Source organism: Hippoglossus stenolepis, chromosome 7 (assembly GCF_022539355.2).
Source record: "Hippoglossus stenolepis isolate QCI-W04-F060 chromosome 7, HSTE1.2, whole genome shotgun sequence".
NCBI classification, from domain to species: Eukaryota; Metazoa; Chordata; class Actinopteri; order Pleuronectiformes; family Pleuronectidae; genus Hippoglossus; species Hippoglossus stenolepis.
In genome coordinates, this window is record NC_061489.1 from 637,425 (window position 1) to 664,631 (window position 27,207).

The following is a 27,207-nucleotide window of genomic DNA, read 5'->3' on the forward strand; positions in this document are numbered from 1 at the left end:
GCATGACGTTTCTGACTTAGAGGAACCATAACAAAACGCGCGAGTGTTTTTTTCCCAGAGTTTTTGGGTTGGTAGACATGCCAGATACCCACATTAACGTGTAGAAGCACTAACAAAGTGGAATTTGCATGCTATGTCCCCTTTAATTGACGTGTGGTGATGGAGGAGGCAGATGAGGCAATACACTCTGAGTCCAGTACAAGTCTTTAGACATATTCTGTAGATTACCTCTGAGGTTTGCTATCTGTGTAGTCAGTGGCACTGATATTTAGAACCATTTGTTTGGGAGCTGTTGAAGTACCATTTCGATAGAAAACTTGATTTCTATGAAAGTTAACAGTTGTATTCCCATCACCAAAGCGGAGCTGTCCTTGCAAAGAGGACTATTAAAGGGTTAGGGTTTAGATTTTCTAAGACTCTCTTTGCAAAAATTTTACATAACTCTCACATCGAGGTTATAATATAGTAACTGTGTTGTTACCCTAAAACAAACAAGTGTTTTTGTTGCGGTAAAATGGACCTTAAATATTATTAAATATCTACATCTACCATGGGTCCCTCTCCCACGGACATCGCCATTTTGCATGGCCATAATTCTACGGACGTTCGGAGCGGACAAACTGGTTAGAGATGGCGTTTTGCGTTTGTATGCTGATAACGCAGGATGAATTCAACAGACGAAGAAGAAACGCCCCTGTAAAAATATGTAGAAGTTGTTGGACTGGGAGGTTGCTATTAAGAGCTTGTAGGAAGTTTGCTAATAGAAGACAATGGAAACGAGCATAAACATTCCAGGATAGAAATCTCTGCTGAAACAAAGAGTTTCAGACTGACACAGAACAGGTCCTTTACCACAATACTACAAATTAAATTGTTGTTTGATACATCTGTTTTATTACAATGGACCAGAAATACCATGTTTGTATTCAGTCGGTTTCTGCTATAGTAACATTTACATTGTTGCAGAGAGATCCATATTGTCATCTATTCATGTTGATTTTCTAATATGTTTAAAATCAACAAAAGTTTCTTTATCCTATTCTTTGTTACTTTCTCTCTTTTTGTGTCCTGATATGTGTAGTGTGATTTATTAAACGGTCTGGTTATTCTTTACAGAGATGGTTGTCCTAGAAGCTCGAGAAATTCAGGGTCTTGAGCAATGGTAACAATTCAACTTTGATAACTTCTTATCATTACATGTGATGGGTTTAGTTTACATGTTAATACTTTCCCTGGGTTTGATGGGTTCTTAACTGTATATTTCTGATGAGGAGATTGGGACTCCTCAGACAAATATATCATCTTTCTTAATAAAAAACATTTGATTTCACATTTAGTTGTCCGTCGTTTTAAGTTATCTGTGAAATAAGTTGGAAAAGATTTAGTATTATAATATTATGTTTCCACGGCTGGCAAGTGTGCCTGCAAATAATTATTGACATATTGTGCACACCAAGCACATTTTATGTGTGTAATATATATATAACAAATCCTTTGAATTTCTTTTTTGTGATCGCACTTTTCATTCCAGTGTAAACTCACTTGAATAAATGAATAATAGTCAATATGAATACATTCATAAAAAACTAATGGCAAAGCAATTAGTAATAGAAATACAATTATATAAAAATAAAGACAACAGAAATTACAACAGACATGTCACATCCTGTTGAGGCGGGTTGAACCGTATACACGCTGGATGTACAGATAAAGGGTGAATATCACTCACACGTTTAGCTGTAGCCAAAGCCAATAAGAGAGCCACCTTCAGGCATAATGTTTTCATGTCCACGTTATCCAATGGTTCAAAGTTTAGTAATGAAAATTCAAAATTTAATTTGTATTGTGTGTGACCTGTTATGACACTTGACCTGTTATTTCCGTGTTTCACAAGAGGTCCACGTTCCATCATTATTGCTTTGTTTTTCCTTTTTCATGTCTTATGAGAAAGCTATAACTTGTATCTATACACCAGTGTGTGTGTGGAAGTGTTTAAGTGCCAGTTCTAGTTCTACGCCTTTGTACAGCGTGGCTGAGGCTTACAAAACAATAAATAGTTTTCTTATTAGGAATAAACCTTCCTCTTGCGTCAACTGTCTGTAGCTGAATAGGTTAGGCCTACACTACTGTATTTTAATGTTGGTCATAACAGTGGTACTTGGAGAGCCTAATATTTTCTGAGGTGGTACATGGTGTAAAAAGTTCAAGAACCACTGCTCGAGAGCGAATCAAACAAACACAAAGTAAATGTCAGTCCTGTACGTGTCCTAATAATTTGTGATCAATAATGGTGTTTATTGTTAAAGTGTAAAGTGAGCGCAGGTCAGAGGGGGAGTGAGGAGGAAATGGACTCAGACAGAGACTCTGACACTGGAAGACCGGACCTTTGATGTGTGTGCAGTCCTGATCCTGAAGCAGCGCTGGTTATAATTATTAAATGGCGGGACATCGCTAAAATCAGCATGAATAAATTATGTTCTGTCACTACATGTATGCAGAGTAGTCCACGTCGCGATGCATTTAAGAATTAAGACATTTCCACAGCTCTAGTGCTCACCACTGTGCAGGAGACGTGGAGGGAGGGAGGGTAGAGACTAAGTCTAATCTCCCGACCAGATTTTTTTAGTGAATTTGTTTGACAGAGAAGCTGTGTGCAAACAGGAATATAAGTTTTTTTGTTTTTTTTAAAAAGACGAATTTATATAATCTATAATAAGTGCCAGTTTTGGCTTTATTTGTAAAGTTGAATGAATTCTCACAGACTGCCATATCAGTAAAATTAAATGACAAATCGCTCATAAATATCGCCCCAAAAATAATAAATGATTCACTCATCATCCAATCATGGATAGACAATATATTTGTCCAATCACCCAACCCTAGCTTGTAGTCAGCAGAAGTGTTGTGAACTTAGTGACGGTGACGTTTATGATGATGTTATGACGTGGCTCTAAGGCGGCTTCCGCCCATGGAAAAGCAAACTGGTTCTTAAATGATTTGCAAGTTTAACCAGCTCCAAACCATCACCAGCACTTGGTTTTTAAATGTGTTGCAGCTGATTCTGGTTAACAAACATGTATTTTGTGTAAAAACAGAGGGAGTGTGTTCTCTATAGAAAATTATTATGTTTGTGGTGGCTAATTTTAACATTCTGAGATCAGTGGTGCAACATGGCAATGTGCATGCATTTATGTGGGGGTTGAGCTTCTGAAGGATCAGTGAATGGAGAGGTGTATTTGTTTTCAGACATCAATAGTTGTTCCCCATTTTCTCTAACTCTGCTTTTAAAGTAAGGAAACTATTGCAGAGATTGATGGCCTTATCTACTGTTTCATATAGATCAGCACTGCAAGTTCCATCCCCAAGTTTCCTGTACTTTCATATAGTATTTCCCCATAACCTAATTTAGACCCTGGTCCCTGCGGTTGAGTTGCTGTGGTGGAAAAACACACCTTAAATACAACTCTTTTGATCAATGCACCTGGGTCAGCAAACTGTAGACTATGCGCTTGGATAATTAAAATAGAGCCCCTCTCTGTTGTAATGTTTATAGAATAAAATAAACCAAAAAGTAAAGCTGGATGCTCAGTTGTTTGCTAGCCACTTGTTTGCTTAAGGTTCTGTGCTGGGAAGGCAGTTAACACTAGGGCTTAAAAAATAATTTGAAATCAATTCAAAAAGCAATGATCCTGTTAGTCTTGTGTGACCAAATATTTCTTTCTCTTGATGTTTTCTTAGTTTACCTAGATGAAGTTCCTTCTTCTCTACATGACATTAAACTCTGTGCTGAGACAAACTACATTACATTAATTAACAGTTTGAAACCTGTTTAAATCTCTGATTCAACTTTCCTAGGAAGATCTGTAAGACAACTTTCTTACTTAAATGTGATTTCAATTTCTCAGAACCCCTCCCTCCGATGTAGACAGATTTTACGTAGAGGTGTTGAAGGGATTGACCTAATGGTTTACACAATGGCAGAATGGAGAACATTGTAAATTTGACTATCCAGAACTTCCTAAGTTGTATTCACCTTTCTCACACAGACCCATTGTTTAGCCCAGCCCACAATCTATTGTATTTAGTCATGTCTTGATCTCGTAGTATAAAACCTCACTCTAAATGTTTGCCATCAGACAGAATTGTACAGCCTTGTTATGATGTCTGTATCCACTGAGCAGTGAATCAGACTCACCTGATCCAGCAACAGAATTTGGACCGGAATACATTTTTATTCTTCCACACCATCCTTCTCTTCTAATGATATCTGGCCATGCAGGAATCAAAAACGTAGCAAGTGCGGCTCCACTGAATGCACTGCTAAGGCTAAAGGCAGATGTGGTGTGGCATTTCACAGTTAAAAACTATGAAGCGTGTGCAAATAGGAGATGAAATACCTTTAAAAATATCTCCTTTTAAAACAAACCCCACTGGAATACTTTTTTTGTTGAAGTTACAATTCAAATTAGGTATGTCTTATTTACCTGGTGATTTAATTTAAAACGTGAAGTTGTTAATTACACATTGGGTCAAAAAGCCCTTGATGAAGTTATGGATAAAAGCCATTTAATTGTTTACAAAGGGATAACTAGAATTTTAAAATTGTATTGTATTGTGACTAAAATATCCTTAACTGAATTCATATGAATTCTATTTTGGAAATTAAATTGGAACTGGGATCTTGTGAATTGGAATTGAATGGTTTCTGGAAATTAGTGGTGATATCATGCTGACTGAATACTTGGCATACATTTACATATATAATCCAGCTTCCATATATAGTCCAGCTTTAGATGATACTGGAGAAAGTAATTTCTGCACATTCTCAATGAAGGACGTCTTTCTGTGCAGATGACCGACGCTGGTCCATGGGTGTGAGCCGTCTGGATGTAATTTATAGAAGGCTACTCCTCACCAAACTCTTCATTGGGGGATGGGGGAAGCCTGAAGACCTCAAAAGGTATGGCAAACAGACACCACAACAGAATTCTAGCTTGACATATTGGCTGTAATGAACCTTGGGATCATGTATAGAAGAATATATGAGAAATAAGGAATCTGACCCACCTCTTCCAACTCTTTCTGTAGATCTCCAAGTAGTCTTTATCCACTTGGAGATGTAGTTACTCCAGGATGTCCAGGGTCCAGTCAGTGTTGTCCCCCTCGAATAACTGTATTATTTATTTTTTTATGATTCAAATTCTTTGCATCGAAGCTTAATTTAATTCTTATAACTATCACACTGCTCAGTGGTCACTGTGTTTCACACAGTTGACCTGTGGTTAGCAGCCTCACTCTTGTGGTGTGCTTGGAGTTGTTAGTGTCTCACATAAATTATTTTAACCAATTTATCTCTGGACAGTTTCATAATGGTCTGAAATTGTTTTACTCTTCTTATAATAACATGTAAGATCTCAAAATCTGTGTTTATTACTGTTGTGTGTGTGTGTGTGTGTGTGTGTGTGTGTGTGTGTGTGTGAGTGAGTGATCATGACTCCGGATCGTTCCAGGTCACTTTAACCCTGTTGTCCTGACTGTGTGCATCAGGTTACGTGTTGTGTGAAGCACAAAATGAGTACATAAAGCTTGAAGTACTCAAAAGGCACTTCTGTCAAGAGTGTTATAATATGGGAAATATATTTAAGTGTATTTACAGATGTCAGTATTCATGATTGAAAATCAACAATGACTATTTATTATATCACCTCAATATTAACAGCTATGTACCACTTCAGATTGTCCAAAACATTTCCTTGTTCTTTCATTCTCATATTTCATACAGACAACATTAGTCCTCAAATATATTACAGGCTATCTACATTTAATTTTAAAATACAATATTATAAAGTTAGGGGGAAAGCAGCATTGAAGTCAGCAAGCATTTTTTTTTTATTCCCTTAAGAGATGTAGGTCTTCGGCTTCTGTGTAATGGCACCACAGCAGATTGGGCACAAACTAAACATCAGTCCTGTACGTGTCCTCATAACTTGTGATTGGTGCTGGTTAGGGTTGCAAAATTCCGGGAATATTCAAAGTTGGAAACTTTCCATGGGAATTAACGGGAATATACGGGAATTAACGGGAATAAACTGAAAATTTTGTGGGTAATTTATACTAACTGTATTTACCTTGTCATATACAGACATAAATATAAACATTTTGTTTTGTCATAAGCTGATTTGAGCCCTGAGGAAACTTTGGGCACTTGACTATATGCTTCTGCATCTTTGTGGCATTCTTAACATAGGTCTTTGCACAGTATTTGCAAATGTACACAGCCTTTCCTTCTACATTGGCTGGGGTGAAATGTCTCCACACATGAGATAGTGTACGTAGCATTGTTCTGTAGAATAAGATGAGAAAAAAGCTTGTAAAAAACACTAATGCAATGCCAGAGATATAAATAGTTAGCTAAACAATTGGAATCATTTTTACAATTGATGGATAAATTAATAGAAATAGGTTAGATGAACAGATGAACAATCCTCAATCAGCATGCTTATATATTTTTGTAGTGTGGCCTCAATAGCCCTGCTGTAGTGTGCAGGATGCTGGGAATTATCTGTGCATGTGATGGAAGAATGCACTGTGCAGGGTTGAAATTCAACGTGCAGCGTGTGCTGCATTCCATACATCTTTAAAACAGAGTTTTGAATGACGATTTTATTGCTCAGCGTTTAATTTGCGGTAAAAAAAAAATTCAAAATTCCCGAGCTTAACTTCCCATGGAAAGTTTCCGGAAATTTTCCGCCCCTTTGCAACCCTAGTGCTGGTGTTTATAGTGTAAAGTGAGCACAGGTCAGAGGGGGAGTGAGGAGGAAGCTCTGACATGAGAGTCAGATACATGATGAGCTGACCTTTAATGTGCATCTGTCCTGATCCTGGAGCAGCGATGTTATAATTATTCAGCGGAGTCCACGTCGCAATGCATCTAAGATAAATGTTCACAGCTCTAGTGCTCACCACTATGCAAGACACAGTATTCACCGCCTCAGTTTTTGCAGCCCTGGCTTCATTCATTTTAAACATCGTCACTCCGGAGATGTGTCTTTTGTGTCTTCCACCTCTGACGCCTTCAATTTCTGCTGTTCTGAAATTGAAGTAGTTTTTTACCTTTTGGGGCCGTCTCTTATAACTTCTCTGTTCAGCACACCGCTCTTTTCATGGCAAACGGATGTCCTTATATGGAGAAACAGAGGCGTGCCAGTATGCTAATTGCAGAGAGCAGCCTGTCAATTTAGAATTAAGAACACAACACATACAGTGACCACACGGAGCAGTTGGCAGCTATGGATCTGCCTCATACTCCGTCCTCCACACGCCCACTTTCAACCATAAATGGTCAATGCAAAGCACGGCATGAATATTAAATGATCCTGCTGACCAATGGGTTTCCACCGTGAGTCATGACAGAGTCATGGCATCAAGCGATGAGAAGAGGAAGCGAAACTTTCTGACACTGACATGAGGTGTTTGTTTGTGAGGCGGAGGTGAGAGATTTTATGGGACAGCAGTGATGTCACTAATAAAGAAAATACACAGATACTCTGCTGCTGCTGCTGTTAACACAATGTGTGAGAGTGCGATAGAAAGAACGGAGCCTGAAATTAAAAAAGATCCAAAGGTGGAGGCAAAAAAAAAAAAAACACCCTCTCAGAATATGAGGGAACTTGTTGCATTGTCTCTTCGTATTTTAATCATCCAAAACTGCAGGATCATTAAATTCAGAGACAGCTGTGATGTCCTCAATCTATAGAATTTAACAGAATTATTATTATATGCTCGTGTTTGTACTGGGATGGTTCGGTCCCGTCGGTCGATCTGTGTGACACTGGACTCAGTTCAGCACAAAGATCACAGATCAATAGAATCTATATCAGCTGATCAGACATCGCTGAACCCTCTATTCCTCCTCATCCTTCCATTCGCGTGCATCCATCACGCAGAATCACGCACCAGTGTCACGGCTGTATTTATTTATTTAGAGCATCGGACCAATTACCTCACATCAGTGGATCCTAACGTCCACTCTGGAATATGTTTCAGGCCCTGTTTTGTGCGTACGCAACAGTTATAAATGAGACCCCAGGTATGTTTGCCAGTCCGTGGCCTCGAACCAGGGACCTTCCAGTCTGATGTCCCTCTTTTCTAACCACTAGTCCACAGCCGCTCCGAAATGAATTGATTCTGATTCACAAACATACGTATTGTGGTGAGAACAAAATCGTCTAGGTGTGCACGTGTCATAAATCTGGCGGCGATTTTGCGCACGCACTTATTTCCTGCGAAGAGTAAGAACATTTCTGTGCACATCGATGAGGCTTATACCTCACCTGAAAAAGCTGCCGCCTCATCGAGGCTATACCCCACCTGTAACGGCCCGGATTCGATTCCGACCCGTAGCCCTGTGCTGCATGTCTTCCTCCACTCTCTGTCTGCCCCCTTCACAGCTTGCTCTCTGTTTTCTCCAAAAATAAAAAGGTCAAAAGAATACATACATTTTTTTGTTTTTCATTCCATCCTGTTTACTGAGCTTGTAACATACTGTATACCCTGGGCCAAATATTCAATATTTATTCAAGAGCAATTTTTGTTAACAAGGCCAGTTTTATTTGTTTTGGTTGTGTGTGGTTTATTTTTTATTTTATTTTGGATATTTATAATTCTAATTCAAATATCAGACTGAATCTTCTTTAGAATTAAGTTCATTATTCTTTAAAAGGGTGTACTTACATGATTAGGCTATAATATTCTATTTATATAAGTTGTTTAAAGTGGAAATGAAACACTTAATGTATTTAGCATACTTTAAAGAGGGATTTCCGCTATAAGAATCCGTATAGCTTTTGAAACTGACCTTGAAGCTGAATTGAAAAAATCAGCATTCTAAAATGCCTATTTCAAACAAGAATATCGCTATATTCTGCTAGCACCGGATGTGATTGGTTGTCCTGCATTAGCGAACTGCTGACAGCATGAATAATCGCACTAATTGAAAACATGGAGCTCCTAACAAAAAATCGACTCAAGGGGGGTCATTTTTGTATTGCCCCTGGATGCAGGAAAGAGTCTTACAATGTAAAAAAACAAGGGAAGATCGTCCACTTCCATGTTTTACCACTCAAGCGACAAGCGGTTGGTCATCGTTGGTTAACAGCAACGAAACGGCAGAATCCTCCCGTTAGCCGCAATGCTGGGGTGTGTAGTGAGCACTTCATACAAGAAGACTATGTGGAGGAGAGGGTTTTTGAGGCAGATGTACTGGTGGTTCATCGGACCAACAAGCTGAAGTCCGAGGCTGCTCCCTCTGTGTTTGACTTTTTGTCTTATATGGTCGGGTGTACAGACCGTCCGACGCATTGTGCTATCGAAGACGTAGCTTCATGCCGTAGAGAAAAAGCACAGCATCGCACATGCCTGGCAGAGCAGAGACAGGTACTTACCTACAGTAAACAAGCTTTCTAATTGGCCATGTAGCTTTAGACTCCACCTGTCTGCTTGAAGGTGCACTACACTCCTATCTTCCATTCCAGTGTACAGTTTACCATCAGTAACACATGCAAAAAAATTTAATTCAGACATTGCCCTGTCCATGATTTATAGTAAAAGTCACTGCATTCAAAACCTCACTTAATACAAAGTAGAAAGATTTTGGAATCAAAATTATACTTAAAGTACAGGAAAAGTACTTATTTTGCAGAAAAAAAACTTTCAGAATCATATATATTACAAGAATATAATTACTGAAGCATTAACAATAATTTTGTGTTGCTGGAGCCAATATCAATTACTTTATGTACTACTGTGTAGCTTAACCTGCAATATATAAATTCATTAGTAAACATATGTTGATCATCTGAATATAAAATTAGGTATTAATAGCAATTACCCAATATCAAATAAATTTATTACATGGCATAAACCACACACAGGAATAAACAGAACCAAAGCCTGTCAGAGTGATGATACATAAATACACAAATTAAAACATCACATATTAAGTGCAAAAGGCATTCACAAGAATAACCACAACTCTTAGTTATTTAAAAAAAATAAAAATATTCCAAGAAGTCCGTGAGATAAGAATAACTGTTTGTCTCACAAACATGTGTATATAATACAGCCTCCACTTTTCAAAATACTCCAGCATGCTTTATGGCCAAAGACATGTCCAATAGGAATGGAGAGAGGAAGAATGGAGGATGAATACCTGACTTGACCATGTGCTCGGTTTCTCTGTTTTCATAGGTCAGACAAACATGCATGTATCTGTTGGGCAGCAGCAGCAGCAGCAGTTGTATGACGGAGAGGGACATTTATGTTGAGGAGCAGCAAGAGCTGGAAAATATAGAGAGGGTCAGTGTGAGTACTGAAATAGATGTCAACAGGAAAGGACTGTAACTAATACACAATACAGGAACACAGGCACAATGACAGACAACATATTGTTTAAACAAGTCCTTTATCATGATCATGCTTATGGCAGACCAGTTGAGGAATTCACACCATCACAAGAACTAGATGCATGTTTGCGTGCTGAAGAATGGGAGGGGTCTGAGGGGGCCAGTTCAATGGAGGAGGGCTGAAATGCTGCGTATGATGATGAAATCAAAATGAGTAACATTGAAAGCATCAGTGATGAGGCAAATCTCTCTCAGGACAGAAAAAGCATTGTGTCCATTCAGGAACTGTTAAAGCTTTTCTGTGTTTCCCACTGGGAGGGTTGTGGCAAATATCTAGTCCAGCCACCAAGCCTGAGGAAAAGTGGATTTGGACTACAGATTAAGACAGAATGCATTGATGGCCATGATTACACTTGGAACTCTCAGCCTTTGGTCAGAGGTATGATGGAGTACAATGTTTTGATTCCTGTAGCTAGTTTCGCCACTGGCAACGAGTGCAGTCCATTTTTGGAGATCTGTGACACCATCAGTATGGAAACTCTGTCTAAGAGAGAATGGTTTAACATTCTGAGGGCTTATGTCATCCCTGAGGTTAACGAGGTGTGGACCACACACAATGAAGCTGTGCTAGCTGCAGTGAATGATGAACCACTGGTTGTGTGTGGAGATTGCAGATATGACAGTCCTGGCCACAATGCAACATTTGGAACTTACTCTCTTCTGGATATCAAGTCAAACTTGGTTGTAGCGCATGAGACTGTCAAAGTCACAGAAGTGAAGAACAGCTACTGGCTGGAGGTTGAAGGTATGGAGAGATGTCTCGAAGCTTGCAGAGTATGATGTGTCAATATCTGGGATAACCACTGACTGCCACCCCTCTGTGCAGAACACAAACACACAAAAAAGCATGAATATGACGTATGGCACATTGTCAAGTCTGTGAAGAAGAGGCTACTAAAAAGCCACAATGAGGAGCTGTATGAATAGATGAGGATGATAACAAACCATCTTTGGTATTGTGTGAGCACCTGTGGAGGAAGCGTGGCCAGGCTTAAGGAGGAGTGGACCTCCATCCTTCATCACATCACCAATGTACACAACTGGACATGTGGTGAGACAATGACGAGGTGTGAGCATTCTCCATACACCCCTGAAGAAGAGAGCATGGGGCCCTGGCTCCGGCCAGCTTCCACTTCCTTTGAACACCTCCAAAAAACAGTTCTTGACAAGCTGCTTTTACAAAAACTGGAAAAAACTACAGCAGGCATTCATACAGAGCATCTTGAGAGTCTTCACTCACTCTACACAAAATACGCCACCAAAAGGAAGAAGTTCCTGAGGGAGAGTTTTGATGCTCGCCTATGTGCGAATTCCCACATCTTGTGCCGTGACTGGTCCTTTGTTGGCAGAGCAGCTCCTCTCACAGCAGCGTTTGAGCGCCAGGCAGCGGCCAATCAAACAAGTGAGGAATCAGAAATTATCAAATTTAACACTGCTTACAATATAGCAAAATATGAGTTGCCCTTCACTAAATTCGAATAATTGATAATCCTCATGAAAAACAATGCCAACGACACTGCCTGCGCACAGTTCATCAGAGTGATCGCTGACTCATAAAAAAAAAAGACGTCTCCCAAGATCGCGGATTGCATGTACATTTAATTTATGCTTGATGGAAACACAGACATTTCCACGAAAGAGAAATCGTCTACTGCCACATCCTTTTGTTTGCGTTATATTTGTTTGGTTTATCTATTTATTTGAGTTTTTCAATCTCTTAAAAAACAGCACTTTAAGTTTGTTAATTGCTCTGTGATTAATATAGAAAAACGTCTATGCCTTTACTCCAGTTTACAATAAATTACATAATTAGATATGGATTTACCTATGTCTATGGGAAGCGACGCTGAAAACGAAAAAGTTAGTCTGGAACCTTGCTCGGACTGATTCCCTGTTGCCGACCATGCTTGTTCCTTACTTACCTGCCTTGCCTGAATCCCGGAAAGCACCTCAGCCTTCTTACCATGAGATCTGCTTTAGCGTTTCTGGTTCCTGTCTGCCTGTGGCTGTTTGGCGTCTTCTCCTGTCGACGCTTCACAGTGAGTGTATCTTCCCCTCGAACCCGCATTTGATGAAGATCACCTTCAAGCCTGTGTGAGTTTCCCTGCTCATCTGCCTGCTATCACCTGTGGTGGGAATTTCTACACAGAGCTGTGTTCCTGCTCTGTTTAACTCACCTGATCCCAGTCCTGACTCATTCAGCCTGAGTCCTCTGTTCGATTCTAAACCTCTGGTGATTACTGATATTGAACTGAACTTTCTGGTCAACTGCATTGTGCTGCATCTGGGTTCTACACACAGCCGTTACACATCAGTTTAGAAGAAATGTTTTGGATAAAAGTCTTCTGGAAAAGTGGTCAAATTTTCCTGATTGTTCCTGTAGGTATATGTTCTGTAATTGAGTTTGAATATTACTTGCACATTTACCTGAAGGTTGTGTCTAACTGTGTCTAAAAGTTGCAACATTTTTTTATTTTTGTCCATCAAGCTACATTTAACAATATATATAGGACTTTTCTAGTCTTGATGAGCACTCAAAGCGCATTACAGTACAGTACTTTACAGTTTGCCATTCACCCATTCACACACACATTCATACAGTGCATCTATGGGCAGACCTTTTTTTCTATGAGGGGCCATTCTGGGTTCAGCATCTTGCCCATCGACACATTAGACTGGGATTATCATATCAGACATTCATGGTTGTCCTGGATGCTGATCTCTGTCATGGCAACAACATAGAATTACTTCCTCTTTTGCCGTTTCTCTACAAAGTTAAAAGCACAAAGCTCGTTTTGTTGCTGCAATGCCTTATACCTAGCTGAATTACAGAGCTTTTATGTAGAAGATTGTGTGGATTACTTAACAAACCTCTGAAATAGCATGAGAGCATGCCGTTTATAAAATTCCAGAAGTCTTGCATATTCATCTTATCAGCTTCACTCACCAGTTGTTAATAATTATTATAATAATGATAATAATTATAATGACAATAACTTTTTTTACATTCATATTAATTAAATATAGATAATCAAAGCTTTTTTCAAACAAGTAATATGTTGCGGTAATGAGAATACATTTTGTTGTGAAAAAGGGTTGCTCTGACTCTCAAAAACCCTGATTCAGCTCTTGCCCCCCCTTGCTAGAAAGCCCAGTCTGCTCTGATTGGCCAGCAGGTCTAGTCTCTTGTGATTGTTCACCTGCTTCCAGTGGTATCGGAAGTGTCACGGCCATTGAGTATGTCGAACTGCTGAAGCCGCCAAAGCTAGAGATTTTTTTAACCGTACAGTTTGACACAGAGTCAGACAGCGACAGAGGGGCCGGTAGTCCCGAAATACAACCATGACTGGAGCAGGATGTTTCAGAGTGGTAAGTAACATTGTATAAAGAATACTCACAGAGGTGGAAAATATCTGCTGCAAAGAAATACGAAAGGTAATGCTAGCTAACAATTAGTACAAAGTGTTACTAAATTAGAATGTTAACTACTTGGTAACATCATTAACACACACCTAACATTAACTGCCATACAGTAAACCACCAAACTGATTTATTGAATCACACCAATGTTGGAAATCACTAGGAAAGTTATCCTGATGTTTTTTTAAATCTGGTTTTATAGTTTGTTTGGATACGTGACTTGAGCAATTTTACTGACAGTAGAGCAGATTTTTATTATATATGTGTTGTATACAGCAAGAAATTTTCTTCTTGGATCAGTATTTGCCATATGCATTGATGTTGCCCCTGAGTTTATTTACATTTACAAATTATACAAAAGAAGAGCATGTTTTTCATTTTTCACATGGGTATCCACTTGTACATTATCATACATATAAAATATAGCACATAGCCTTTTATACTTGTATTCATTTCGTATACCATACCTGCCTATATACTAAAGACTGTCTAAAATGCATGTATTATGTATATGTTATTTCAATATTGCTTGATACTAATGCAGTCTTCATGCAATCATCCTGGGCTTATGCACTTTATTCAAGTACATTTCTTGTCGAACAATATTTACGTAGTGAAAGTTGTATATAATGTAGATATTCTCTATATTTATTCTATCCCCTCTTTTATTCTCTTGTCTACCTCAGTCTTACTATCTGCGATGAGATACAACTGTATAAAATATAAACAGCAATGATTTCATTGTACCACAGAATGAGTTGAAGAAATGAGAAACAATTATTTCCCTCAAAATATAACTTTTTAATGTAAGACAATACAGACATATATAAAAAAATATATTAGAAGTCACATTTTTATTTGCAACTCCAATAACACAACACAAGAACACATGTTAACAAGTTAATTATGTCAGTAGATGTACTATCTGCTAATCAGTAACTTGGTTATAAGATGATACAGTAACTAGTAACTTATTTATAAGATTACTCAGTATATGACCTGCACAACATTCCCATGAATGGGAAAACTACATTCTTTGGTGCGATGTGTAGAATCAGCCAATCATCACAATACAAATGATATGTGAAGAGATATGAGTTATATTAGGGACTTTTATTTATCTTTAATCTTCTTTTGAACTTTGGAAAAAAGAGATGTTAGTTGCTCTAACCTTATATTATTGTCAAAAGCTTTTCATAGTGTGAGCTGTTTTTATGATAGTGTCACATGCATTATTTGGTATAGTGCACAGATTAGTTAACCGAACCTCTAGCCATTTTAACGATGTACAGCCTGGTGATATTGACAAAACTGTATTTCATATGTTACCTCGTCTGTGTGTGATGTAAACCCGGTAGCCGCAACCAGGCAGTAGCAAGCAGAGTAGCAGAGGCCTACTTGAAATGCGACTGTATACTGTAGGTAATGTACTTTACAATCATAAATCCACCTCCACATTTTACCACTGCTAATATATTTTAAGATCGATTTCCATTTATTCACACAGGTTCATGGTGAAGTGGCCATACAGCTGATTAAAGTTAGCGCAAACACTTCACAATAACATTAGCAAGCAAGCTAAAACCAACAACTCTTTTGCTCTTTGTATTCTCCAACTTGATTGTTTCAAGCCTAACAAATCCACAGCTAACAAAACATACTCACAGGTTGTGATCCAGACTCTCCTGTACCTCCAAATATGTCAACATTGGCCCAAGTTGGAACTGCACCATCGATTTGATCACATCCTGTGGAGGTGCCCATGTGCACATCTTTACTTGGCGAGCATGGCCTCTGAAAACAAATTCCTGCTGGTAGCTCTGTCGAGTTTATTTTCACCACAGTGCAAATGCACTTGGTAGATTCATGTTTATCGTATTATAGAATCTGAGCTCAGCTCAAGAGTAGTCGGTTATATACACTGAATAGTTTAAGGACAGAGTTTAGGTTTGAGGTATAATGGTAAGACATGTACACCATAACCCCCAGGATCTCAGCTGCATTAGAGGGTATGGTTTATATGGTGTAGATGTGTCTGTCCTGTGTGGGAAATGAGCACATACATAGCATCTAGAGTTTGTCATCTGCCTAGTGGATGTTAAGAGTGCTCGATTCCACTAATTTGTTTCTGGTCCTACATGACTATGGTTCTGTACCAAGTCTCTTTTCGTCATGTTTAGTCGTGTTGCAGTCAGTTGTTCTTTAAAAGTGCAACAGGTTCTTTAAAAATTATATGGGTGAGACCGATGCCAAGAAATTTCTCTGACCAGAGCGAATTTTTGGGGTGGCAGAACCAGTAGTTATTGTTCATCAATCAATCAATAAAATGTTATTTATAAAGCCCATGTTCACAAATCATAATTTGTCTCAGAGGGCTTTAACAAGGTGTGACATCCTCTGCCCTCAACAAGAGTAAAAGAACGTAAAAACCTCAGAGAGAGCCATATCTGTGACAAACAAACACATAGCATGTATCAATTTCAATATTCACATTACAAGATTTTCATAAGTTGTGTAATTGTATTTATTTTAGCGATTTAGTATTTACTTTTCATATTCAGAAGTCAATCAGACACTTAACAGATAACAGAAAGTCCACTCTGGGTGGGACGGGGAAAAGGCCCACTCTGAGTTTGGCCTCCAGGGTTGCTCTGTGTGTTTCGGGCCTTGGTCTTGGTTGTGGCCACATTGGAGAGTCCTCATTCACACAGGTATGTAATTGTGAATGGAAGACGTAATATCACAGCTCTTAATGCTAGGCATGGGTACTCCTTTGAAACAGTGATCCAGAAAGAGCCCAGGTCCAGTTTGTCCCACTGCAACCTTAGGCTGCTGTCTGCTGCAACAGGGGCTGGGATTCCAAATGTGCGGGCAAGGCAATGTCATTTGCAGCGGGGTCCACAGAAAATGGGTCCAAATTTTCTTCTCTGGGATCCTCAGGGAAGTATTCCTCAAATTTCTCTGTCAGCTGTGAGAGGTGCTGAGAGACTGTACCGATTATGTTCACATGTGGGGAGTTATCCAATGTTTCACTCACAAGTGGAAACACACGTCCATCCTCTTCTCCTGGGCCCTCTTTGTCCACAGCGCAAGTTTTCGTCTGAAAACGTTGACTTTGTCAGCAACCAAAAAGATGTCTTCCTTGGAGTGAGAGGTTCAGCTGGTTCAGGTGGGAAAAGATGTCACAGAGGTAGGCAAGTTTAGCCTGGAACCTCAGATCTGTATAGTAGTGTGCAAGTAGGGATGTTTTCTCTGTGAGAAAAGAGAAAACTTCATTCCTCAGTTCAAACAGGCAACTGAGAACCAGTCCTCTTGAGAGCCATCTCACCTCACTGTGATACAGCAGCTGTACATGATCTGCCTCAATGTGCTCACACAGCTGAGAAAAACATCTGGAGTTCACAGCATTCTTTTTAATGAAGTTGATGGTTTTCCAGACCACATCCATCACTTCATGGAACTCTGGTGACATCAGCAGGTAGCACCAATTCCTCCGCTATCGTGATGGCTTTCTTAGTCTGTGCCACACATCTCATGACCAAGTAGCTGGCTTTCAATGCACATTTTGAGTTTGAAGTCAAAGAGACGATAGACCTTTTCTGTGTTTGTAGTCCATTTTCTTTTCTTTTGAATTAGTCGACTGGCTTCCCAGCAAGAGTTGGGTGTCTTGTCTCAAGATGACGCTTTAGTTTGGAAGGCTTCAGCGCCTCATTTGAAAGCGTCAAGCCGCATTCCACACACTGGGCTCTGGGCCCAATGGATGAGAAAGTCTGGTGTAGATGATGACTCATTAAGCATTTGCTGTGATATTCCTATTATTTCCTATTATGCAGCTGCATCTGCTCTCACATTACCTAGAGATATTGGATATGAGTTGTTAGTGTGTGCTTCACATTTGCATACAGCAATCTCTTTGGGTAGGAGAATAGCTTCAAGCAAAGCAGAAACAAGCGTATGATGTGCTATAGGTTTTCCTGTAGATGTTAAAAACATCTGTTTTTCAAACGCATATCTGCTGTTAACAGATTTGTCTTTAAACAATTTGCAAGCTTCAGTTAATGCTACTAACTCAGCAGCTTGTGCAGAGTGTGGTGGGAATTTGCATTTAATCATCTGGTTAATTGAAAAATTACACTGAATGATTTAATCAACGCTCAATCGAGTTTCAAGGCATTTAATAGTGGTCGAGAAGCAAAATTACACAGAGTATATTGAACACCAACAAAGTTAGTGTTTCTATTTGGCCAATAAGGGACAGAGTTCTTAAAGCCACGGCAGGCTCAAGAGTCTGACAAATGTCTCATATGATGAGATGGCTTTTATACACAAAGTTGGGAACACCCAGCTGTTCTCAGTCACATTGCTATCGATCCGTGAGAATGCATCCTTCACTCTGCCAGATGGTGAAAAGGGTTGAGTTACCTCTCTTTCCTAAGTGTACAGCCACTGCGTATTTGATCAGTTCACCGGTTCATAGTACACAAACATTTCTTGATGTAACACTTAAGCAAACATTCCTAGTAGAGCATAATGCTGATTCAGGCTATTTTAACTAAACTCACTGAGCATATTCAGGTCAAACAGTTAGATCTAAAAATGTCCATTACACAGAGAATGTACATGATAATGGTTCTTCTTTCAAAGTGTCATGTGAAGTTACCACAGCAAAACCTGCTGGGTTTTTCCCTGTCTCTGGGTTATGAGATGCTGATCCATTCAGAAACAACTCAATTTCTGGATTCAATAAAGGTGTTTCTTGTAAATCTGTTCTTGGCGAACAAACACAAACATTAGTTACTGCTGCAATACAGTTATGCTCCTCCCTGTCTCCTGGAAGAGGAAGTATATTAACAGGATTAAGCACATTGCATCTCTTCATGGTTATGTTAGACATTGACATCAAAACAGAAAAGGACTATTTTTAAATGCACAAAAACAGACAAATAAATTGATAACAGGATTGTAAGCATGCAGGAGTGCAAGACCTAGTTAAAGGCTAAAGCAGAGATGTTTTAAGTTTTCTTTATAAGACATTCACTGAGCTGGCTTCGCTGATTGTAAAGAAATACTGTGTGAAATTTTGGCTAGTGTAAAGCTAACATTTGAGGCACTTGTGTTCAGTAGAAAATAACTTTATTACAGAAAATAAACAGTGACAGAGCAACTTGCAACAGTCACACCTTATGGTGTGTAGAAAAGTATTGCACTGGAAAAATTGACGTGACATGTCTGTGAGGTCCTGATTTTCAGTCAGTGAATTTTGTGTGATAACTGCTGCTGGGCCATCTTAGGAGAAAGTTAAGGGTTGTAATTCCCTCGTGTGTAGTCCTTCCCATACACGAGGACTTCCCTGATGATGACGGCAGTTATGTTGGCTTCAGACTGCTCCTCGACTGAAACGACTGACATAGCCAGCAATGACCTCTTCTTTTGGTAGTCCCTCTTACTGAGAGAACAGTACCTCCTCGAAGTATGGTGCAGAGTCTTTAAAGACTTGGTCAAACAGGACCTCCATCAGTTCTTGGATGTAACCTGAAAAACATTTGTACATTGATGTTTGTAAAATATTTTATTTACTTTGTGATAAAAATATTTGTTTGTAATCAAAGCATTTTGTGTCTTACCGTATGTTGGCCCGGTTTTCACTGGATTTGCTGTGCGGTAGGGATGAGCGAGTACACCATTATCAGTATCTGTATCTGTTCAAGTGGGGGCGGGGCCTAAAGGTAGGTTGGTATTTTAAGCCTGAAATGGATATGGGTTGATCAGAAGTTGCTATATTTATTGTTTATTAGAAAACTGCCTTCATTTCTGCAAAAAAGAAAGGGTGATTACTCAATACATACATACAATCATAACACTTAACAGAGATTAGTAATATTTACATAATTTCAATTAGACATGAAATACACTTTCAATCTAAAACCTAAAATTTCCTGTGTAGTCACTGAAGAAGCCTTATTTGAGAATGCCCCAGGCCATAATGGTTGTGGCACCCCCTATAATGTGCTATCAGTAGTGGGTGCTCAGTTTACACATAGCTATGCACAGGTAAACCCAACACTGCACTGTTGTTATGGCCTATAGGGCTTGAGATTTGATGTCACAACCCACTGCATGTGAGGTTAATGCTAGGGATGCACAATATGGATTTTTCCGGCCGATACCAATAACCGATAATTACATGCTTCACATGGCCGATACCGATAATATTTTCACGTTACTTAAAAAGAAGTTCATAGCCTATAGTTTATGCACACCTGAGGGTAAAATTGCAAAATATAGTAAGAAAATAGGGATGAATTCATATTCCATTGTTAACACAACAAAAACAGTTCGACTCAGTTCTGAGTGTACATTTTGAAGTACATCAGAAAACTTCAAACAACTTTAAGTGGAGGTGGGAAATTTCCCCTTCAAAAGAATTTAAATTATATATTTTGACATCTCAAATAAGTCAATGTATTAAAATAGTAATTGAGATAAAATACTGAGCTGCAAAGCTAGCCGACAGCAGCTTTAAGTTGACGAGTTTGTAAGTTTATGTTTTCACCTGGTTAATTTAATAAAGATGATGAAAAGCACCAGTACCGTCTCTGGCTGTGTGTGGGAGACCCAGGTGGCATGGTCTATTGCCACAGTGGCGACCAATGTGGGGCACCACGCAGCCAGAAGGGGACTGGCAAGCTGAGATGGCACTAGTATGGTTGGCATAGGACTTTGCAGCCTCGTACCGGGAGCAGGAAGCGGAGATCAGAAGGTGGCTGGAGGCTGTACAGAGGCAGGCGGAGTGGAAGACGGCGTTAATGGAGTTCCTGCCCGCCCGGTCGGGGCCCGCTACTGCTTCTGCCTGCCGCACCAAGCTGAAGCTGGCGGCGAGCATGGCTCCGATTCCGCGTCCCCTCGCGGCACTGCTGCACTGAAACTCGGTATGAATGACCGCGGCCTGCCTTGTCTGATCTGACCCGGTCTGTGAGGAACAACAACGTGATTGTACATAACTATGTGTTATGTACAATCACGTTGGCCAAACTGATCACTATAAGTGGTTTACTCCGTATTTAGTATTCTACAAAACTAAAGCAAATATTCCAAAAGTTCTGTACACCAAAGTATTTTATACATCTTTCAACAACTTATTCAAAGTAGAAGGTCGGGGGACACATGACACACGGAGCTTCTCTTCCCAGCTTCTCCTTCCTCTTCTCCCTCCTTATCACATCAAAGAAATTAATATCTCATCAATACATGTTACTGACTTGACTTCTTCCCCGGAGTCCCTTTGCCTTATCGTCTGCGGATCCAGGGCCGCGGCTGCTGCCACATCGTGGAATTTGAAGGTGTATTTTGAATCAGACATCGTGATCGTAATGTCAGATCCTGTATCATCCTGGCAGATCATGATAATAATGACGGATCCTGTATCGTGCTGGCTGACCTTGATAATATTGGCAGATCCTGTATCGTGTTGGCATTTGACAGTATCCTTCAACTATTCAGCACCAAGTTATCAGTAAAAATAAGAAAAACTCGATTGTCTTCCTCTATAGTCTCAAGCTGTGCATCTGTCGTTTTTGCTAAAAGGAGACCTAGTCTTTTAGATTTGGATTCGACAGATTTCATTCTGCAAGTCAGATCATTTCAAATCATGTTAGGAAACAAACAAGACCAGCAAAGACTAAAGCAGAAACATAGGCATGCTCACATACACACACTCAAATAGAAAAGACGGCATACATGTAAAATGTGGCAACAAATACCTATTTTTACCTATAGTTTTGCAGCATTGTGTCATAAGGAAATGTTTACTAAAATTTCAAAGGAAACCATACCTGATCTGTTGGCTCTGTAGAATTAGACTTATTTAAGATTAATAAGAGATCTCTTGTTTTGATCATAAATTACATCTCATCCTTGGCCCCAGTGATGTTCAGGTTGCCACAAGGTTCTATTCTTGGTTTTAAGCAAGCCATGGCGTGGCGGCGAATTTCGATGATTTGCCAGAAAACCATAAGTGCTTATAACGTATATGCATATTGTCCAATCTGCCTTAAACCACATATGTACATTAAAGGTCCCACCCTGAACAGCTCCATATGATAATATTCAATAATAGGCATAGCACCCCCTAGCTGTAACAGGAAATGTCATGTTTTACATTTAAGCATCCTGCAGCTAGCCCATTCACCCGATTCATGTAGGGATGCACCGATATGGAAATTCTTGGCCGATACCGATATTTAAAACAACAATCTAGCCGATACCGATACCGATATTTGTTTATTACTTGAATAATATGAAAAACAGAAAAAGTGACAAGTGTAACTTTAGATGCCATGTTGAAATCCTTGGTGGTATTACCCCCTCTTGAAATGTCGGCTGAACATGTCTTTCTCTGAGACAGTGAAGAAATCCCACACAGCCGACGCTGCCGACATTGTCTCTGCTGTTTGTATGTAGTACCTGTTGCGCATGTGCACACCGGACCCGCATTTCTCCGCGCCGGTCAGCCCGCGATTCTCCGCTTGTTGTTGTATGTAACCCGTTCAATGTCGGGTGTCGGGGGTAAATGACGTATTCTCCAAGCAAGCCTTTAGCCCCCCCTCTCTCTCTTTTTATCTATATGACTGCTTGTGTGGCTGTAGTGGATGGGCAGAGGGGGACATTTAATTATGTGATTGGGAAAATTGGGAAAATTAAAACTCCAGGACAACAGAAGGGGAATACAAAGTATGGGATGCGTATTTGATCATTTATATCATATAAAATGTCATTTATATCGTTTAAAATCATTTTTCAGTCTGTTTCCTGGCGCGATACGCTCGCTCGCACGCCGAAACCATCGGTGAAGGGCGCTGGCGCGGCGCGGCGCATCGCAGCCCATGTGAAGGTTTAACAGGGGGGTGGATGGGAGGCGCCTGGCTTTCCTTGGCGCTGCGCGGCGTTTCAGCGCCCGGTGTAAACCCGGCGTCAGTGTACCATAATCTGGATGCCAGATTGGCAGGCTGCAGAAAACATACCAATGAACATCGGCCAATGTTATCGGTGAAAGTCAAGTTTATTACCGATACGCCGATGGCAGTAAACGAGGCAAATATCGGCCGCTACCGATATACGGCCGACACATCGGTGCACCACTAGATTCATGTGATTTTGATCAGGAGAGCATAAAGGAGTTGCTGGTGCCATAGAATCAAACTTTTGAGTTTTCATCAGGGGGCGTGTCCTTGGCATGGCTGCGAATCTCGATGTCTCGCCAACGAACCTTCAAGTAGCTGTCACTTCCATGTTTTTACTTCAATTACTGTAAATGTGATAATCAACCCGCCCCAAAGACTTCTATATGTAAATATACTTTAATAGTGACAGCGCCCCCTAGCTATGACAGGAAGTACCATGTTTTATACTTTGACATTCTACTCCTAGCTTTTTCATTTGATTCACCTCAAAATAGGTCAGGGAAGCCTTGAGAAGCTAGTGACGCCATGTTGTGAGGCTTCACATTGAACCTCAACGGCGTACAATGGAATGCCAACAAACAGTAAGTGGCTGTAACATCACTGCACATGCTCCAATCTGCCTCAAAATGGACATGACAGAATGGCTCAACAGCGCCACATAGTGGAAACTGCAAGTAGTCACTGTGGTTCAAGCATCATTTCAATGACCTCAATTTTTCCAAGCCGACTCCACACCTCGTAGCTAAATCGTGAGAAGTGATCAAGCATTCTCGGCGCCACCCGATGGATGCGGGGGCACGCTCTGGCATCTTTCCATTCAAGTCCTGAGCGAATGCCTCTTCGTGGGGGCGACAGGGGGGTGCACGGCAGCCTTTGTGCGGTCGCGTCACTTCCATATTGTCTCGAGGCTCAGGGCCGCAACGTACATGCTCGCCAGTATAGTTATTATTATTACATACCGTGAGAGAGTTTGATCATTTTATTATTGTGGGTGTGGAGGTGGTTCAGGGGAGCAGCTACAGCTGTACCATGACGGTAAATTAGCACAGCTGATTGCAGTTAGCTAATTACTCCCCTGTTTATAGATCATGGTTGTCTTTCCTTGGAGATCACACAGATAAAAGGAAGAAGAAGAGTGAAAAGGCAGCCAGCCAGGAGAGCGCACCGGGTTGCAAACTGGGACTGAGTAAAGTTAGTTGTGTGCAGCAATAAAGAGATCTTTAACCTGAAATCTCTGTGTCCTGTGTACTCTGTGCAGAGACAACCCACCCTCTAACCTCTATTTTTACAGATTGCCCCTTGTTTGTGTTTTGCAGAATCTTTGAGTTCCGTAAGATTATTGGAGACAGAGAGAAGTGCAAGTCTCTTGTGCCTGAGGACTATCCAGTTTACATTAGCAAGGTTTTTCATCTTTTATCTCTTTATTTCTCACCAATACACAGTAACTGCTATTTGTATTCTCACAGTAACTGTATGTTTGTTTGTTTCTTGGTGTCCAGACAGAGGAGCACTCCGACTGTCATATACATGATGGGTTCTTCATCTCTCCTCTGGAGCACTGGGTTCCGGGAATTCTGCCACCAGAGGCTCTCAAAGCCAGGTAGACAAAAGACCTACTACGTTTCTACTCGGGTCTTCACATTGTTATGCCTACCGCGCTGGCTACAGCCAGTGGCCGTAGGCATTATGTTTTCGGGTTGTCCATGCGATATCTCAAGAATGACTTGAAGGGATTTCTTCAAATTTGGTACAAATATACACTTAGATTTTGGTGGTCAAATGTCAAGGTCACTGGGACCTTGACATTTGACCCAAACATTTGCTTTGTGAGGGTATTATCTCTGTAGTGCTATCAAGAAATCCTATCACATTTGGCACAAACACTATCTTGGTGTCAAGTATGACCTGATTATATTTTGGTGGTCAAGGTCACGGTGGCATCACATAGTATGTTTATGGTTTTCTTGAGCATGAAATCATAAGATCCGCTTGAGGAAATGTCTTCAAATTTTGTTGAAACATTCACAGAGACTTCAAGATGAACTCATAACATGTAAGTGGTCAAGGTCATGTGACCTTGTTTTGAATGCAATATATCAGAAATGCCCAAAGGAAATTTCATCACATCGAGCACAAACATTGGCTGCGTTCGGAAAAGTCCAAATAATCTCCTTTGCAAACCAATATTCCTTGATCCTGCTACGTATTCCATCGGGGTCAAGATGTGAGGGAGAAACCTTAAGGAGTTAGGAAAGGAGACTCTTAATATATAATGCAAACAATGCACAGTACATTGTGCTGTAGGCTGTGTCGTTATAATACAGTTTCCAGTGTAAAACAAAATGACAAGTCCTGAGAAAAGATGTTTGTGGCACTAGACCAGTGGTCGCCAACCCATCGATCACGACATACCGGTCGATTTCTCGCAGTCTTCACTGTCGATCCCCCAACTCTCTGGACTCACTGGCTGTCTCGATCCTGTGTTCCCCCCTCTGGCAGCTCCACGGCTGCATTTGAATCCAGGGAGAGTTGATTGGCCAACTAGTCAATCCACAATGTTTTTCATTTTATACAAAGGGAACATACTCACAGGAAATAACAATAAAACAGGTTTAAATGAAAATTAAACAAACAGGACTGAAATGTTGAAATAATATAATTTGTGTGTAATTTGAGGAGTTTACGTGGAGAAAACCTTATATAAGTGGAGAAAAATGTTTTTGTGTGCATTCCACAATTGAAGGATTAAAATGACTTTTATATTTGTGTTTAGTTACGATGTTGATATTTTGAGTTAGTTCAATATGTTTGTTGTTGACTGGACAGAAGTGACAGAGAAGAAATCAGGAGCTCAGACGATCATGTGATGGTTCAATTCACTTCTGAATGATGTCATGAGAATAAAAGACCTGTTTTTTATGCACTGCTCAAAAAAATTAAGGGAACACTTAAATCACACTTAGGATCTTAATGAACAAAACATTCATGTTGAAAATCTTTACTGATGTACATTCATTGAGACGCTTCATTCTCAAGGCTGTGATTGGTTCAGCCCTCTAACGTGATGACGTTAACGACTGACGTGGCATCTTCAGGAATGGACGTATTCACAAGCTGGGTGTGACGTTTTCAGAGTAAAACTTGTTGTGTTCTTTTTTCCTTAGGTAGAGATGGTAGAGTCGGTCTGGTTCAAAAAAGTATTTATTTAGAAGCAATGAACAGCTACTACATAGCTATGGGCACTCAACGTACAACCCCAAGCCGCCTAATACCGACGGGGAAGTCAAGAGTCGCCCCGAGCGGACGGTGGGTGCAATATTTATAATAATAGGTAGAACTTCAGCAGGAGGGGGAGTCACGTGGCTAGTGCACAGGCTGGTCCCAGCCTCAAGGCACTGGAATTCGCCAATGATGAAGAGCCGCTCCCAGTTTTCGTCCCTCCTTTGACAGTAGCTGGGAAAATCTTCACATTCTGACAGTGTTTGGTTTGGTGTTTTAAAACGAGCCTTGAATCGGCTGACAGCTTGTGAGCTTTCAGTATGGCATGCGCCTTTTATAGACAAAACAACGTCTTTCCTATCTGTCCTTCAGACCCCAGTGGCCGCTGCTTGAATTCTTTCTAAGGGTATGTCACAGTTTTTTAAGAAAACAGTGCATTCATGTATGTGTGTTTGAAATAAAGCTAATGGAGTTTATGCTGTAATATAGTAAGTTAGGTATGAGAACAAGTTAAAGTACAGTGTATTGTATGCCACAGATGTACAGTCTTCTCAAACAGGCATTATCAGACAGGTGCAAGACTGAACTGCGATGTGATGTACACACACACACAACAATCAACTTCAAGATTAAAACCAGCCAGCAACGGCTACTATCAGTCACTATCTGAAGGCCGCACATTTTCCCACATATTCAGCCCAAACTGCCCCTGCCCCCACCCCTGTCTAACATACTGCACTTGTTTAGAGTTCAGTTTCATTGCCATCTTCACAGACACATATTCAAAGAAAAACATAGATTTTAGTCTTAACAATATTCAAAGGAAAACATAGATTTTAGTCTTAACAAATATTCAAAGGAAAACATAGATTTTAGTCTTAACAAATATTCAAAGGAAAACATAGATTTTAGTCTTAACAAATCCCTCCTTTCACACCATTTCATGGTGTGAACAACTTACTGGGGATTATCCACGAACTCCCCAACCTCCATCACATCCAATGCAAACTCATCACTATCATCATCATCACCACTCAACAAAAGCAACTGATAGGGTGGGGGAAGGGGCATGGTTTCCTTGGTCAGAGCCGTGGTGATGAGTCGGTTGAGCAAGGTCCTAAAGCAAGGGATGCAGCAGCAGCCAC

At 40.2% G+C, this 27,207-nt stretch overlaps 1 protein-coding gene across 6 annotated transcripts in view; it reads left to right on the plus strand.

Annotated features, from left to right (window-relative positions):
* Positions 1-27,207, plus strand: part of abhd18 (abhydrolase domain containing 18) — an 88,011-nt gene that overhangs the window by 22,334 nt on the left and 38,470 nt on the right. For 5 of the 6 annotated variants that reach the window (XM_035161345.2, XM_035161344.1, XM_035161347.1 and 2 more), the window contains exons 2-4: positions 4,852-4,960; positions 24,160-24,244; positions 24,343-24,443. In XM_035161345.2, the coding sequence (XP_035017236.2) occupies positions 4,869-4,960; positions 24,160-24,244; positions 24,343-24,443 (278 nt within the window). In that variant the 5' untranslated portion in view covers positions 4,852-4,868. The remainder of the gene's footprint in view (positions 1-4,851; positions 4,961-24,159; positions 24,245-24,342; positions 24,444-27,207) is intronic. The other variant, XM_047340560.1, reaches the window with a different exon arrangement.